General features: G+C 35.4%; 1 protein-coding gene and 1 non-coding gene across 2 annotated transcripts; one reads left to right on the top strand and one right to left on the bottom strand.

Moving 5' to 3' along the window:
* Window positions 1-4046: 4046 nt before the first annotated feature.
* On the bottom strand, window positions 4047-4153 carry LOC140885716 (small nucleolar RNA R71). Its single transcript, XR_012151134.1, has one exon. It is a non-coding gene; the product is annotated as a small nucleolar RNA R71 (small nucleolar RNA).
* A 1007-nt stretch (window positions 4154-5160) lies between these two features.
* On the top strand, window positions 5161-5693 carry LOC140878584 (uncharacterized). Its single transcript, XM_073282197.1, has 2 exons — window positions 5161-5493; window positions 5619-5693. The coding sequence occupies exons 1-2, from the start codon at window positions 5161-5163 to the stop codon at window positions 5691-5693; spliced, it is 408 nt and encodes a 135-aa protein (XP_073138298.1).
* The last annotated feature ends 6903 nt before the right edge of the window (window positions 5694-12596 follow it).

The following is a 12596-nucleotide window of genomic DNA, read 5'->3' as shown; positions in this document are numbered from 1 at the left end:
CTAAATAAAGCTTTTAAATAAAGAAAAAATAGTTTTTTTGTTCACTAACTTATTTAATATTTGGTCCACTAAGTTTACAAACTTTATTTGTGATATGCTAAATTTTAATTCGGCTACTCTTGGTCTAATTAAAGACGTGACACTGGAAAATACTGATTTATAATATAAAAAAAATACTGACACGACGTAAAAATGCTGAAGTGAGATCGAAAATTGTTGAATTGTCAAATATCACGTCAGCAATTGGACTAACAATAATTGAAGATTAAATTTTAGTGCACCATAACCAAATTTGACAACTCAATTGACTAAAACTCAAATTTGGACAAGTTAATGAATCAAAAAATCATTTCTCAGAAAGAAATTACTATTTTTTCTTAAAAATCAATAAAAGTAAAATTATCATTTAACATAAATTGTTTATGCTGGGGTGCAATAATATTCTCTGAGAGCATTAATCGAAACATGACGCTTGAGATTTTGTATTGTTTAAAATTTTGAGTCCTATTGTTACCATCAACAATAAATTTTGGTAAAGCGAGACGTGTTCGGCCATACAATTAATATCAGAGTCAATTAAGCTCGTAGTTTCGATTCATATTGATTGAAAGCACAATTTTTGATAAGGTGATTGTTTGAGTGCAATAATTGTCTCCTTGGGTTGAACAATTAAAACATATGTTTGTTTGAACTGCGATACGTTCTAAAAGATTTGCGTTACACAATTATCACTAACTATAGCTTTTAGTAAAATACAAATCTCTTGATCCTACAGTTTGTAACAAATATACATATTTTACATTTTTCAATAAATATATAACATATGTTATTGTTTTAAAATTGTTAGTTAAAAAAACTCAACCATAAACATATAATATCACTATAAAAAACCATCGATTAGAAACCGACAAATATAAAAAAAAATAAAGTTAAATAGGTCATATGACCACTTCAGTAGCTAATTAGATATTGAATCATGGTGACTGAAGTTTGAACTTGCCCGTAAAAAGTATAACACTTGATTTTAATAAAGCTAAACATTCGAAATTTGATAATTTCGGTCTCAAGCAAATAAAATTGTTGTTACGTGCAACACACGTACATTTTTCTAGTAACTATAAATATATGAGTTTGATTTGTGAACAATTTTATCTTCTTATTTATTTGTGGTTCATAACGTTGTTTATGTCATTTTTTGCACTAAATTAATAGGGTCATTAATAGTATACTTAACTTCATCAAATTTCATAATCTTGTAGTTCGAATGTTTAGTGGAAAATGATATTCCTAGAAAAAAATAAAGCAATTTTTTTTTATGTATAATGAAAGGTTATTGATTGATGCATGGTAATTTGTATCCGTGTGTTTTCACTTAATTATTTCGATAATTTATGTTAATTATTATAACTAACTATATTACATAATTAATGTGTTTTTTTAATTGTTTATTTATGCGACTCTTCAATTAAGTAATTTATTTTAAAAATTATATAATGAACTTTTTCAAATAAAAAATTAAAATTTTGAGCATCTACTATTTATTTTTTGGTTTTTTTCTTATTTGATTTAATTTTTCTACTATATATCTCTAATATCTAATCTAATCTAATATTATAATCTATAGTCTATAACTATAAATATATGAGTTTGATTTGTGACCAATTTTACCATCTTATTTATTTGTGGTTCATAGAATCATAAAGTTGTTTATGTTATTTTTTGTACTAACTTAATAGAGTCATTAATAGTATACTTAACTCCACCAAATTTTACAACTTTTGTAGTTCGAATATTTAGTTGAAAATGATATTCCTAGGAAAAAAGAAGAGCTAATTTTTTTATTATTTGATGTATAGTGGAAGTGTTATTGATTTATGCATGGTAATGTGGATCCGTGTGTTTTCATATAATTATTTTGGTAATTTGTGTTAATTATTATAACCGACTACCCACTTTAATTTTTGTGAAATTAATTTTTTTCCCTTTCATAAATATAAATAAATTTTTATTTCATCTTTGTGTCTTTGATTTTATTTCAATATGAAAGGTATTAAGGCGTCTACATTTTTTTCGTTTGGCTTCCTGATAAGTGCAATGTTTGCACTTATATTTTATATGAGTTAGCTCGGCTTTTGTTATGTTTTGAGCGATATTATGCATTTTTTTTGTTGTTTATGTTGTTTGGAGGAATTTGGGTGTCATTGTTTTATTTGATCAAAAGAGTGAAAAAGATGGCAAAAAGAATTGAAGAAAAGAGTTGAAAAATGGAATTTAAGAGTGAACAGGACAACGCTCCAGCGCCATATTTATAGCGCTCCAGCGCTAGACGGAGTCTTCCGAAAGATGAAAAGTCGAGGAAATAGCGCTCCAGCATTGTTGAGGAAACAAGTCGGGCGCTCTAGCGCCAAAGGCTAGCTCTCCAGCGCTACGCAGTCCTAAAATTTGGAAAGTCTTGATCGAGTTTTAAAAAGGAATTTTACAACTTATTCTGAAGGTGACGATGGTTTAGAGAGCTTTCAGAGCAATAGGACGGCTATTGAGAGTTTTGAAGTGCACAAGAGCTCGAGAATTTGGTACGAAGACGGAAGACGGCGGCATCCGGCGACGGATAAGCTTCATTCTAATTCGATCTAGTTTTCTTTGAACTTTATTTTCTTTGGTTGATGGATTGTTGGAAAAACATATTTTATTTGATCTTTGAATTTATTATGAACTAATTTCTTAGTCTAGAGGTAGACAGATCTTGACTGAAAACCATGATTGAGATATTTCCATTTATATATTTGAATTCTTCGCACAGTTTATTTGTATTTTCCTGATCTTAATGCTTTCAATTTACTGGTCATAGATTGAATGATAATTTATTTAGAATCTATCACTCGAGAGAGGAGATTTTGAATAAGACATAGAAAAATACATCTTTGGTGTTTATATTGTTCAAGAGACATATAACTCCATAGAAGTCATTAGAAGGATTCTCATGTTATTTACTGAATTTAATTGTTAAACTTAGATAGACATATTGAGTTTGCTATTGAATACGAATTTCTGCTTGACACTCGAGAGAGGTAGTAGAAAATAATAGGGATTCTTGGATAATAAACTAGAAGAATTGATAATTAAACAATCATTAGAAATAAATTATGGTGAACAGTCAAGTGAAGTCAAACCTCTAGCATTCATCACTTATTGAATTTTCATCTTGTGAACTCGTGGTTATTTAGTTTTGTTTCTTGCAAATTCTAGTTTTATAAAAATCAAATCAATTTCGTAGCATAGGATTAGGATTTTATTAATTGCAAATATTTGATATAATATCATTTATTCATTCTCCGTGGGATCGACTTGGACTTAATTCCTATATTATAACTTGACATCGTGCGCTTGCGAGCGAAAAACACGCAACAAGTTTTTGGCGTCGTTGCCGGGGAATGAATTTTATTTGATTTATATTAAATTATGCTAATTAGTCTTAATTTTGATTTAGAGCATTTTATTTTATTTTGTTGTTTCTAATTTTTAAAAAATTTCCTGTCTATGCAGTTTATGCAAAAAAGCCAAAGTTACAACTCACTGCTCTTTGATCCGAAAATCAAGAAAACTGCTAAAGCCTTGAGAAAATCTAGAAGAGAAGAGTTAAAAAAATAGCTGAAGAAAGGGAAAGAGTTGTCAATAATGCTCCGGTGCCAATCAGAGATCACTTTAGACCGGTGATCAACAATCATTATTCTTGAATAGCTCGGCAGAACATCAAAGCGAATAATTTTGAGTTGAAGCCAGCTTTGATTAATATGGTGCAGCAGAATCAGTTTCGAGGTGCAGCTACTGAAGATCCAAATTTGCACCTGCGTACTTTTCTGGAGATTGCTGACACAATGAAGATTCATGGTGTTACTGATGACACAATCAGACTACGATTGTTCCCGTTCTCTCTTAGGGACAATGCTCGTAGTTGGTTGCAGTCATTACCTCTTGGGAGTATCACTACATGAGAAGACATGACATCTAAATTTCTGGCTAAGTACTTTCCTCGTGCAAAGTCTGCCCGGCTGAAAATTGAAATCACTACTTTCAAACAGCAAGATTATGAACTATTGTATGAAGCTTGGGAGCGGTACAAGGAATTGCTTAGGAAGTGTCCGAACTATAATTTTTCGGACTGGGAACAGATCGAATTATTCTACAATGGTTTGAATAGACCAACTCATATTTCTGTGGATGTTGCGGCTGGAGGTTCAATATTTTCTAAATTTCCTGAGGAGGCTTATGAGATGCTTGAGCAAATGGCTGTAAACAGTTATCCGTGGCCGAGTAAGAGATCTACAATAAGGAAGCCTGCTGGAATTCATGAGGTTGATGCATTCAATGCTTTGACTGCTCAGATTGCTATTCTTTCTACACAGTTGGCTGCACTGACAAAAGGGAATCAAAGTTCTATTGAGAAAGCATCACTGGCGACTGCCGTAAATTCTGCTGATGGATTTTAGAGTGTGGAGCAAGCTCAATATATGAACAACAGGAATTACAACAACTATCGAGGTAATCCTGTACCAAATCAGTATCATCCTAATTTGCGTAATCATGAGAATTTTTTTTATGCAAACAATAAGAATGTGTTGAATCCTCCACCGGGATTCAATACTCAGAATGGTGAGGGTAAGGCATCGTTGGAAGATTTGGTGAGTAATTTTATTGCAGAATCATCAACAAGATTTAAGAGGAATGAAAAAAGGCTTGATAGTATGGAGACACACTTGACCAATGTGAGCGCTTCTATGAAAAATCTTGAAACACAAATTGGTCAACTGTCTAATGCATTGAATAATCAGTATAGATGTGTGTTTCCTAGCAACACTGAGGTTAATACTAGGGAGCAATGCAAGGCTGTTACTCTTAGAAGTGGTAAAGAACTTGGGACTGATAACCCAAAGGCAGTGGATGATGAGGGAGTTGAAGAGATTGTGGTGGAGTCCGAAAGTTTTTGATAGCAAAAATTCCAACAATTCTGCAGTTGTACCTGAGAAATCGCCAGTGTCAAAAGCTGTTCTGCCATATCCTCAGCGGTTCAAGAAGAAAGGGTTGGATGAGAAGTTCTCTAAGTTTCTTGAAATCTTCAAAAAAATTCATATTAATATTCCTTTCGCTGATGCTTTGGAGAAGATGCCACACTATGCTAAATTCATGAAGGACGTGATGGCGAGAAAGAGAAAACTTGAAGAGTTTGAAACAGTGAAGTTGACAAAGGAGTGCAGCGCCATCCTGCAAAAGAAACTGCCACAAAAATTGAAAGATCCAGGGAGTTTTACTATTCCTTGTATTATTGGTGGTGCGACTGTTAATAGAGCATTATGTAATTTAGGTGCAAGTACTAATTTAATGCCTTTGTCTATTTACAGGTCTTTGGAGTTTGGCAAGGTGAAACCAACCACGATTACTCTACAGTTGGCTGACCGTTCTCTGACATATCCTCGAGGAGTTGTGGAAGACGTATTGGTAAACGTAGATAAGTTTTTTTTCCTGCTGACTTTGTAGTGCTTGATATGGAAGAAGATCAAGATGTCCCTCTAATTTTGGGGAGACCATTCTTGGCGACTGGCAGAGTGTTAACTGATGTGCAGGAGGGTGAATTAACTCCGCGAGTTGGTGGTGAAGCTGTCACTTTCAATATCTATAATCATGAAATACCACGATGAGGTACATTATTGTAATCGCATTGATTCATCTGATTCTCAGGAAAATAATTTTTGTGCAGGAATGGAGTTGGAGGACGCATTGGCTAAGTGCCTAATTAATTCCATAAATGAGTTTTATGGTGATGATCGGGAACTTAGAGAGCAAATTTTTAAGTCCCTGAAATTAATTATTTCATGATTAGCAGAGTCAATTATTATGTATTTTGGAATTAGTGAAGATTAATTGAGCCGGGATTGAATTGATTTAATTTGGAATTTCAGGGACCGAATTGCAATTGGTCAGTTGACTAGTCTTTGGGGAGTTATTAATATTATTATCTATCCTATCATCACATCACCCTCCTCTCCTTCCTCCCTACTCCCATACGTCAACTGAGATCGAGAGAAAGCCGTGGCCAACGATTCTCCAAGCTTTTATTCCTTCCGATTCGCACGATCCGACCGTCAAATTTTCGTTTTGAGTTAAGATTCATGATCACCGCAACGAGGGCGTTATTTTGATGTAAGTTTTGCTATGATCCATGAAATTTGATTTTTGTCGGGTTTTCAGAATTTGATAATTTTCGAGTATATTGTTCTTGAGGTAGCATAGACCGTGTATTCGAAGTCGGTTCGGAAAAAGATTGAAGTTTGGATTTTATTTGATTTTTGGAGATTAATTTCAAAAATGGGTCTTGTGATTTTGGTTGGATTTGGTTGTTTTTGATGGATTGGAAGTTGGGTTGAGTTGTATTGTTGATGATTTGTTGATTGGAGATTTTTGGTTTGACCGTTTATAGCCGTTATGTCGTCAAAATCGAGTTTTGGATTATTGGTTGTATTGCTTCGGTTTGATATCCGGGTTTGTTTGAATTAGTAGATTGATATCGAATCCGTATGTTCAAAATTTTTCAGATTTGGGTTGACGATTCGGGTTTGGAACGAACTGGGGAGTTTGAACCGATTCGAGAATTGAAGACGATATAGTATTGAACTTCTTGTATTGATTCGTTTTGATTCGATTCGATATTGATTGAGTTCGTTGTTATTTTCAGATTTGAATCCTTGACGAACTTGAAAAGGTAAAAAGACGACAATTGAATGAATAAGACGATTAACTCAAATTTGAATTTGTTCGAGTGTCCAAAAGAAATCACATACTTGTCTGCTATTTGAATTATTTGATTTTAAATTGAATGAGTTTAATTTCACTTGCATACATCTTGAGCCGAAGATTCGATTCGTTTTGAACTTAGACGATTTAGGGAGCTATATTGAAGTGGCCTTGGATTTCGAGTTTTTTCAAGAGCTAGAATACATCTTATAGTTGCTCTAAAGTCTAGGGGATTGAGTTGTGCGACAGCCACCCCGAATGGGAGTGTCGGTGGGCTGTTCGTGATGACTTGACCCTGGGATCCCAACCGAGTACCGATTGATATTCGATTATCCGATTAGATAATCCTGAGTTTTGAAGTCATGCATTGCATTTTAATGCATTTCGAGTTGAGTGCTGATATGCCTTTTTGAATTGATTGACTCGTTGTTTTATATAACATGACTTGATATATTATTTGGAATTGCTTGATTTGTCTCTTTTAATGGGAATTATATTATCACCGAATTATCCGGCTGTCGTTCTGTTTGTATGTGTACTTGTTGGCAGGTGGGGCAAGATCGAGTCAGAAGCTGTATGACTAGATCGAGTTGAAAGTGATAGAGTGAGACACCGTCTAGAAGTTTGTTTTTTTTAGCAATCTTGCATTATAGGGTTGATGAAATTTCGTGTCTTGAATCATGTCTAGGAAACTCGAATTTATTTGACTTGTCGAATGACCCTATCATCGAATTTAGATTGTATTTGAATTGTATTGTATTGTATATGCATGTGGAGTTGTAGTGCATATTTATATTTTGAAGTATTGAATTGCTTGAATGGGGTTGGTTAGCCTTAATTTCTGTTCTGTTGTTTTCTGGGCAGAGGGCGCGCTCGATCCCATGAGTTCGTAGGATCGAGCGCGGCCTGTTCTTTGTTGAGGCAGAAACCTTGCATTTTTTAGTGCGCTCGATCCTACGAGTTCATAGGATCGAGCGCAGCTCTTGAATTTCTCGAGCAGCACCTAGAGAATTTGTGGTGCGCTCGATCCTACGAACTCGTAGGATCGAGCGCGACACTATTCATCCAAAAAAAAAATTTCCTTTTCTTTTGGCTCTTGATTATTGATGCTTAATTATTGTTTAGTCCCATATTAGACGATTAGTAAACGGGGTCTCACATTAAGTGGTATCAGAGCGATAAGATTCTCGGAATTGAATTAGAGTGAGTGGGGTAGATCGAGTCCGCATGAATTGAATTCTCGCATGTGATTGATTTGTTTAAATGATTTATTTAAGATACATGCGAGCATGCTTTATTGGATAAGAATTATTTGAATTACATGGCTACATGATTTAAATTTTAAAGCATGAATTACTTGAAATATGAACTGTAATTTTAATTTCGGATCCGAGTTTCACCATCTGCTTGAGCTAGCAGATCAGAGATTGTTTGCGAGGTGAATTAGAATCCGATTGAGATCCAAAATTCAGTAATTTGTAGTTGAACGAACTTATCGAACAGAGATGTGGAACACCGAATTTTGAGATGGAGATTTGGTATCCTTTTCATACTAAATATCAAAATTGTCTCCTGAAGAGTTTTAGCAGACGACAACCGGCAGTAACTCCTTTGACTGATCTAGATCGTACCACTACTGCACTGATAGATATCACTTTGACACCAATGGGAGTACTACCGAGGAGGTTTTAGTCGTTTAGATTACCGATTTTGAAGAGTATCGAGAATGCTGTTGGATGCAGAAGATGAATAGAAGAGATCGATCAGTTGGGTGATTCTCTGAACTACACATATGATCGGAGAATTCGGTTAGTGTGGTACCAACTTAGAGGATTGATAAAAGTTGGTAGAATTTGAAGAAGAGAGCATTAGGGAATTTCCTTGTGTCTTTAACTCCGACAAATATACTAGCCGTTTCAGTTGCTCCTTCGGCCGCAATAACAAAATATATGAGAACTTAACCATATGAAGAATCAATCTTCGAGGCAACAGATTCTAGTTGTACTCTTATCGAGGATCAGACTTAGATTTCACCGATGATGACCGTAGGAAACAATAGAGTATGGTTTCTATTCTTATTTTGATATGATCGGTTACACACCTTATCTTTCTTCTTATTGATATTTATTGATGCATCTCGGTTTGTTGAATTTTGATTAACAGTAGTCGCAATTCTTTGAATTGATGGGATAAGTTGGAACCGAATAGTATTGTACTTCAGATTCTGATTTGATTGAGATTTTGATTTGATTGTAACTGAGCAGTATAGTACTTCAGTTATCAAATTTTGATTTGATTGTCTGTTAGCTGCTTTATCCAGTACAAGACTACTGGGGATTGTTTCAGGAAGTTGACAGATTCAGATCCGAGTCAATAGACGAACGGAAATCCTCCGGTAAGGATTCTCGATTCCAGGATTATTTGTTAGTTGATCTGCCGAATGACCTTCTGATTTCAGAATTTTGCGGAGGAATTCTCTTGTTCACAGCTGATGTCCTAGAATCTAGCCTGAATTGGTTGATAAACCAGTGGTTAGAGAGTTGCTGTTATCATCCAGATGAGATTTTTGGATTATCTCTGAGTCATGAGGATAGATTCAGCAATGACTTGAGATCAGACATCATCAGCTGAGATTTTGATAGAAAGAAGTATTGAAGACTGGACTTTGATCGAGGTATGACTGTCTTGGAGTATAGTCGTACCTTCTAAAGTGAAACTCGTCTACAGTATTATAGATCTTTTGAACTGAATCTATCAGAGGTATTTGGATGAAATTAGAAATTATCATCGATCTTTTCGATTCTGTTCGAAGAATAGTACTGATCATACAGAGTATTGGAGAATGGTCTTACAGAATTGCGTGCCGAGACGTTGTATGCTATGCTATTGAAGTCTAAATTTTGATGGTATCGAGATGTCCTTTCCTCGATCATATTAATTCTAGAGCTGGAATTTTTGTGATCATTGCAAGACCGAAGCTATTTTGATTGAAGCCAAACCGACATCTGTACTTGAGAATTGAAGATTTTGAGTTCTATAGCAGATTTTCGAGAGATTCTTATCGTCGTGGAGCCGATTTCTCATCTAACTCCAGAGAATGCACTTGTACCTAAACCGAATCTTATGAGATCAGTTTGTTTGACATGAAGAAGAGATCGACTTGAGCTCCAGTATTTCTTATTTCCTCTGTACTGATAATCTTCAGTGCATTGCATCTTCTTATCCAGATTCTGGAGGTATTCTTATTCCGAGGAAGTCTATGATAGCTCAGTCATAGTAGCAGCTGGAGCAGTACGAGACTCAACATCCGATTCGTGATATTGAATTGGCAGTGATCTTATTGCTTGTAAGATCGGGCATCACTATCTCCAGTGAAATTTTCGAAGTTTTTTTTTCTGAACTGAGAAGTCAAAGTATGAGTTTCGCAACCGAACTGATTTTGAGATTGAGGAAAAGATTGGATATGATAAAGAATCTGATGGTGAATTCCAGTATGATCCGAAGTAATACAATGCAGCAACTGAGGTTTGAACAGAATGATCTATTATTATTTTATCTACTACTATTATTCTCTTTGAGCCGATGAATCTGTTCTTATTTTATCTATTATCCTTGACTTCGTCGACCGATGAGTGTTGCACTTCTGATTTAGAGTCTGGAACAGATATGAAGTCTATCAAAATACTTTTATCCGAACTGAGCCAGAATTGATTTAGAAGATGGAGATAGCGCAGAAAACAAATTCGAATTGGAGAATTTATTGAAGAAGAGTCAGAACTGGGCACAGTTTGAGTTTCAGGATAGTGACGATACCTCAGTTGTGAGTAATTGTTTTGTTGTGCCAGAGATTTTGATTGAGACAGAGTATCTTGAGATTGGCACTTTGCATTTGTTCATTATTTCTTCAGACGACCGAAAGATATTCAGAGGATTGAGGAATCGACCTTTATAGGAACAGATGAAGAATGGGGTTCGAAGTATGATTTTCGTAATTGCTAATCTGTCCACACTTGATAGCTGATAGAGAGAAGGAACCGACTGTCTGTGGTACAGTTAATTGTCAGATTGAAAAGAAGATTACTTTTCGACGAATACCTTTCTAAAGCTATTGATCAGTCTGGAAATTAGAAGCCATCTGAGCTTTATTACACCGATTGCAGAAATCTGCTACTGTATTCCGTACAGAATGAATTCCAGACTCGACCCGATGTTGAGAAGTTGGTCAGAAAGAATTTCAGATTGTTTTACTTTGTCGCAGTTTATCCGTGCAGAATAGAATTGGAAGTGTTCGGCACGTGGTCACGGAGGTATAGAACTGTCTGATTGGAGATGCTATCTGATTATAATCGAGATATTGTTGTAGTCTACTTCTGTTTCCGTACAGAATGGATTTCAGACACGATATTATGATTGGGATTGTTGTCAGGAGGATTTTCAGATAGTTGACTTGTCAAAGTCTGTCCTTCAGAATGAGATTTTGAGTTAACTCTCACCTTGAACTCAGTCTTTGAGAGACTTTTGTTATTGGATTATAATTGGGTTCAGTTTATTATCCTCAGAAGGACGGACAGCTAAGAATAAGCGATATAGACTTTAAGAGGATATACTGAGCTGTAGTGCTTGATTTTGGAACTAGCTGGATGGATTTCTCATTTTTTTGCGAAGTCTCTGTACAACAGCTATCAGACTAGTGTATTGATATCAATTTTTTTGTAAATGATTTGTACGAGAAGAAATGAGAATCCCAATTGAATTGGGATGATTTTCTGAGTTCCCTGACTTGGGATCAAATTTGATTCGAGGTTCGATAGACAGAAGAAGATTTCCTGTCTAGGATGAAGACGACTTGAGAAGAAGGATGAACGAAGTATTCGAATTCCGACGCAGATCTCTGTACTTATGTTCAGGGAGGCCGAGTAATTCAAAAGATTCCTCCTTTTAGAGGCTGTGGCAGTTATTATAAGAGAGAGAATTGTCTCGATGAACTCACGGGCTCCTTTGAGATTCTAGAGGAGATAGGCGATATCTCCTACCGATTTTTACTCCTACAGTTCTCCTTGTTTTCCACTAATTTGTTCTTCCGTATTCTTTGGGTATTCTCGACGTGATTCACGTCTTTTGTTGCCAAATTCACAGATTTTTTTGATGTTGAGACGGAAATTGATGAGTCGCCAGTTTTGTTTGAGACGACCGATTCAGAGTTGACCGAACATAGTAGCAGCTCCTTAGCGAAACCGATTCAGTTGGGTTTGTGCAGTTGAGCCGATACGGATTTGAATAAACGGTGCAAGAAGCAGAATTTGATTAGAACCGCGATTTCAGAGTTATTTTTGAGAGAAGAATTAGTATAGCAGTCTTTGAACTTTATCTTGTTCTTATGAGATTGAACTGATTTGATTTCGAGGACGAAATCGAATCTTAGAGGGGGAGAATTGTAAGGCCCTGAAATTAATTATTTCGTGATTAGCAGAGTCGATTATTATGTATTTTGGAATTAGTAGAGATTAATTGAGCCGGGATTGAATTGATTTAATTTGGAGTTTCAGGGACCGAATTGCAATTGGTCAGTTGACTAGTCTTTTGGGAGTTATTAATATTATTATCTATCATATCATCACATCATCCTCCTCTCCTTCCTCCCTACTCCCACACGCCAACCGAGACCGAGAGAAAGCCATGGCCAACGATTCTCCAAGATTTTTTTCCTTCCGATTCTCACGATCCAACCGTCAGATTTTTGTTTTGAGTTGAGATTCACGATCACCGCAACGAGTGCGTCGTTTTGACGTAAGTTTTGCTATGATCCATGA

This window comes from Henckelia pumila, chromosome 2 (genome assembly GCF_033568475.1).
Source record: "Henckelia pumila isolate YLH828 chromosome 2, ASM3356847v2, whole genome shotgun sequence".
NCBI lineage: Eukaryota > Viridiplantae > Streptophyta > Magnoliopsida > Lamiales > Gesneriaceae > Henckelia > Henckelia pumila.
This window is presented reverse-complemented; position numbering and strand designations above follow the sequence as displayed.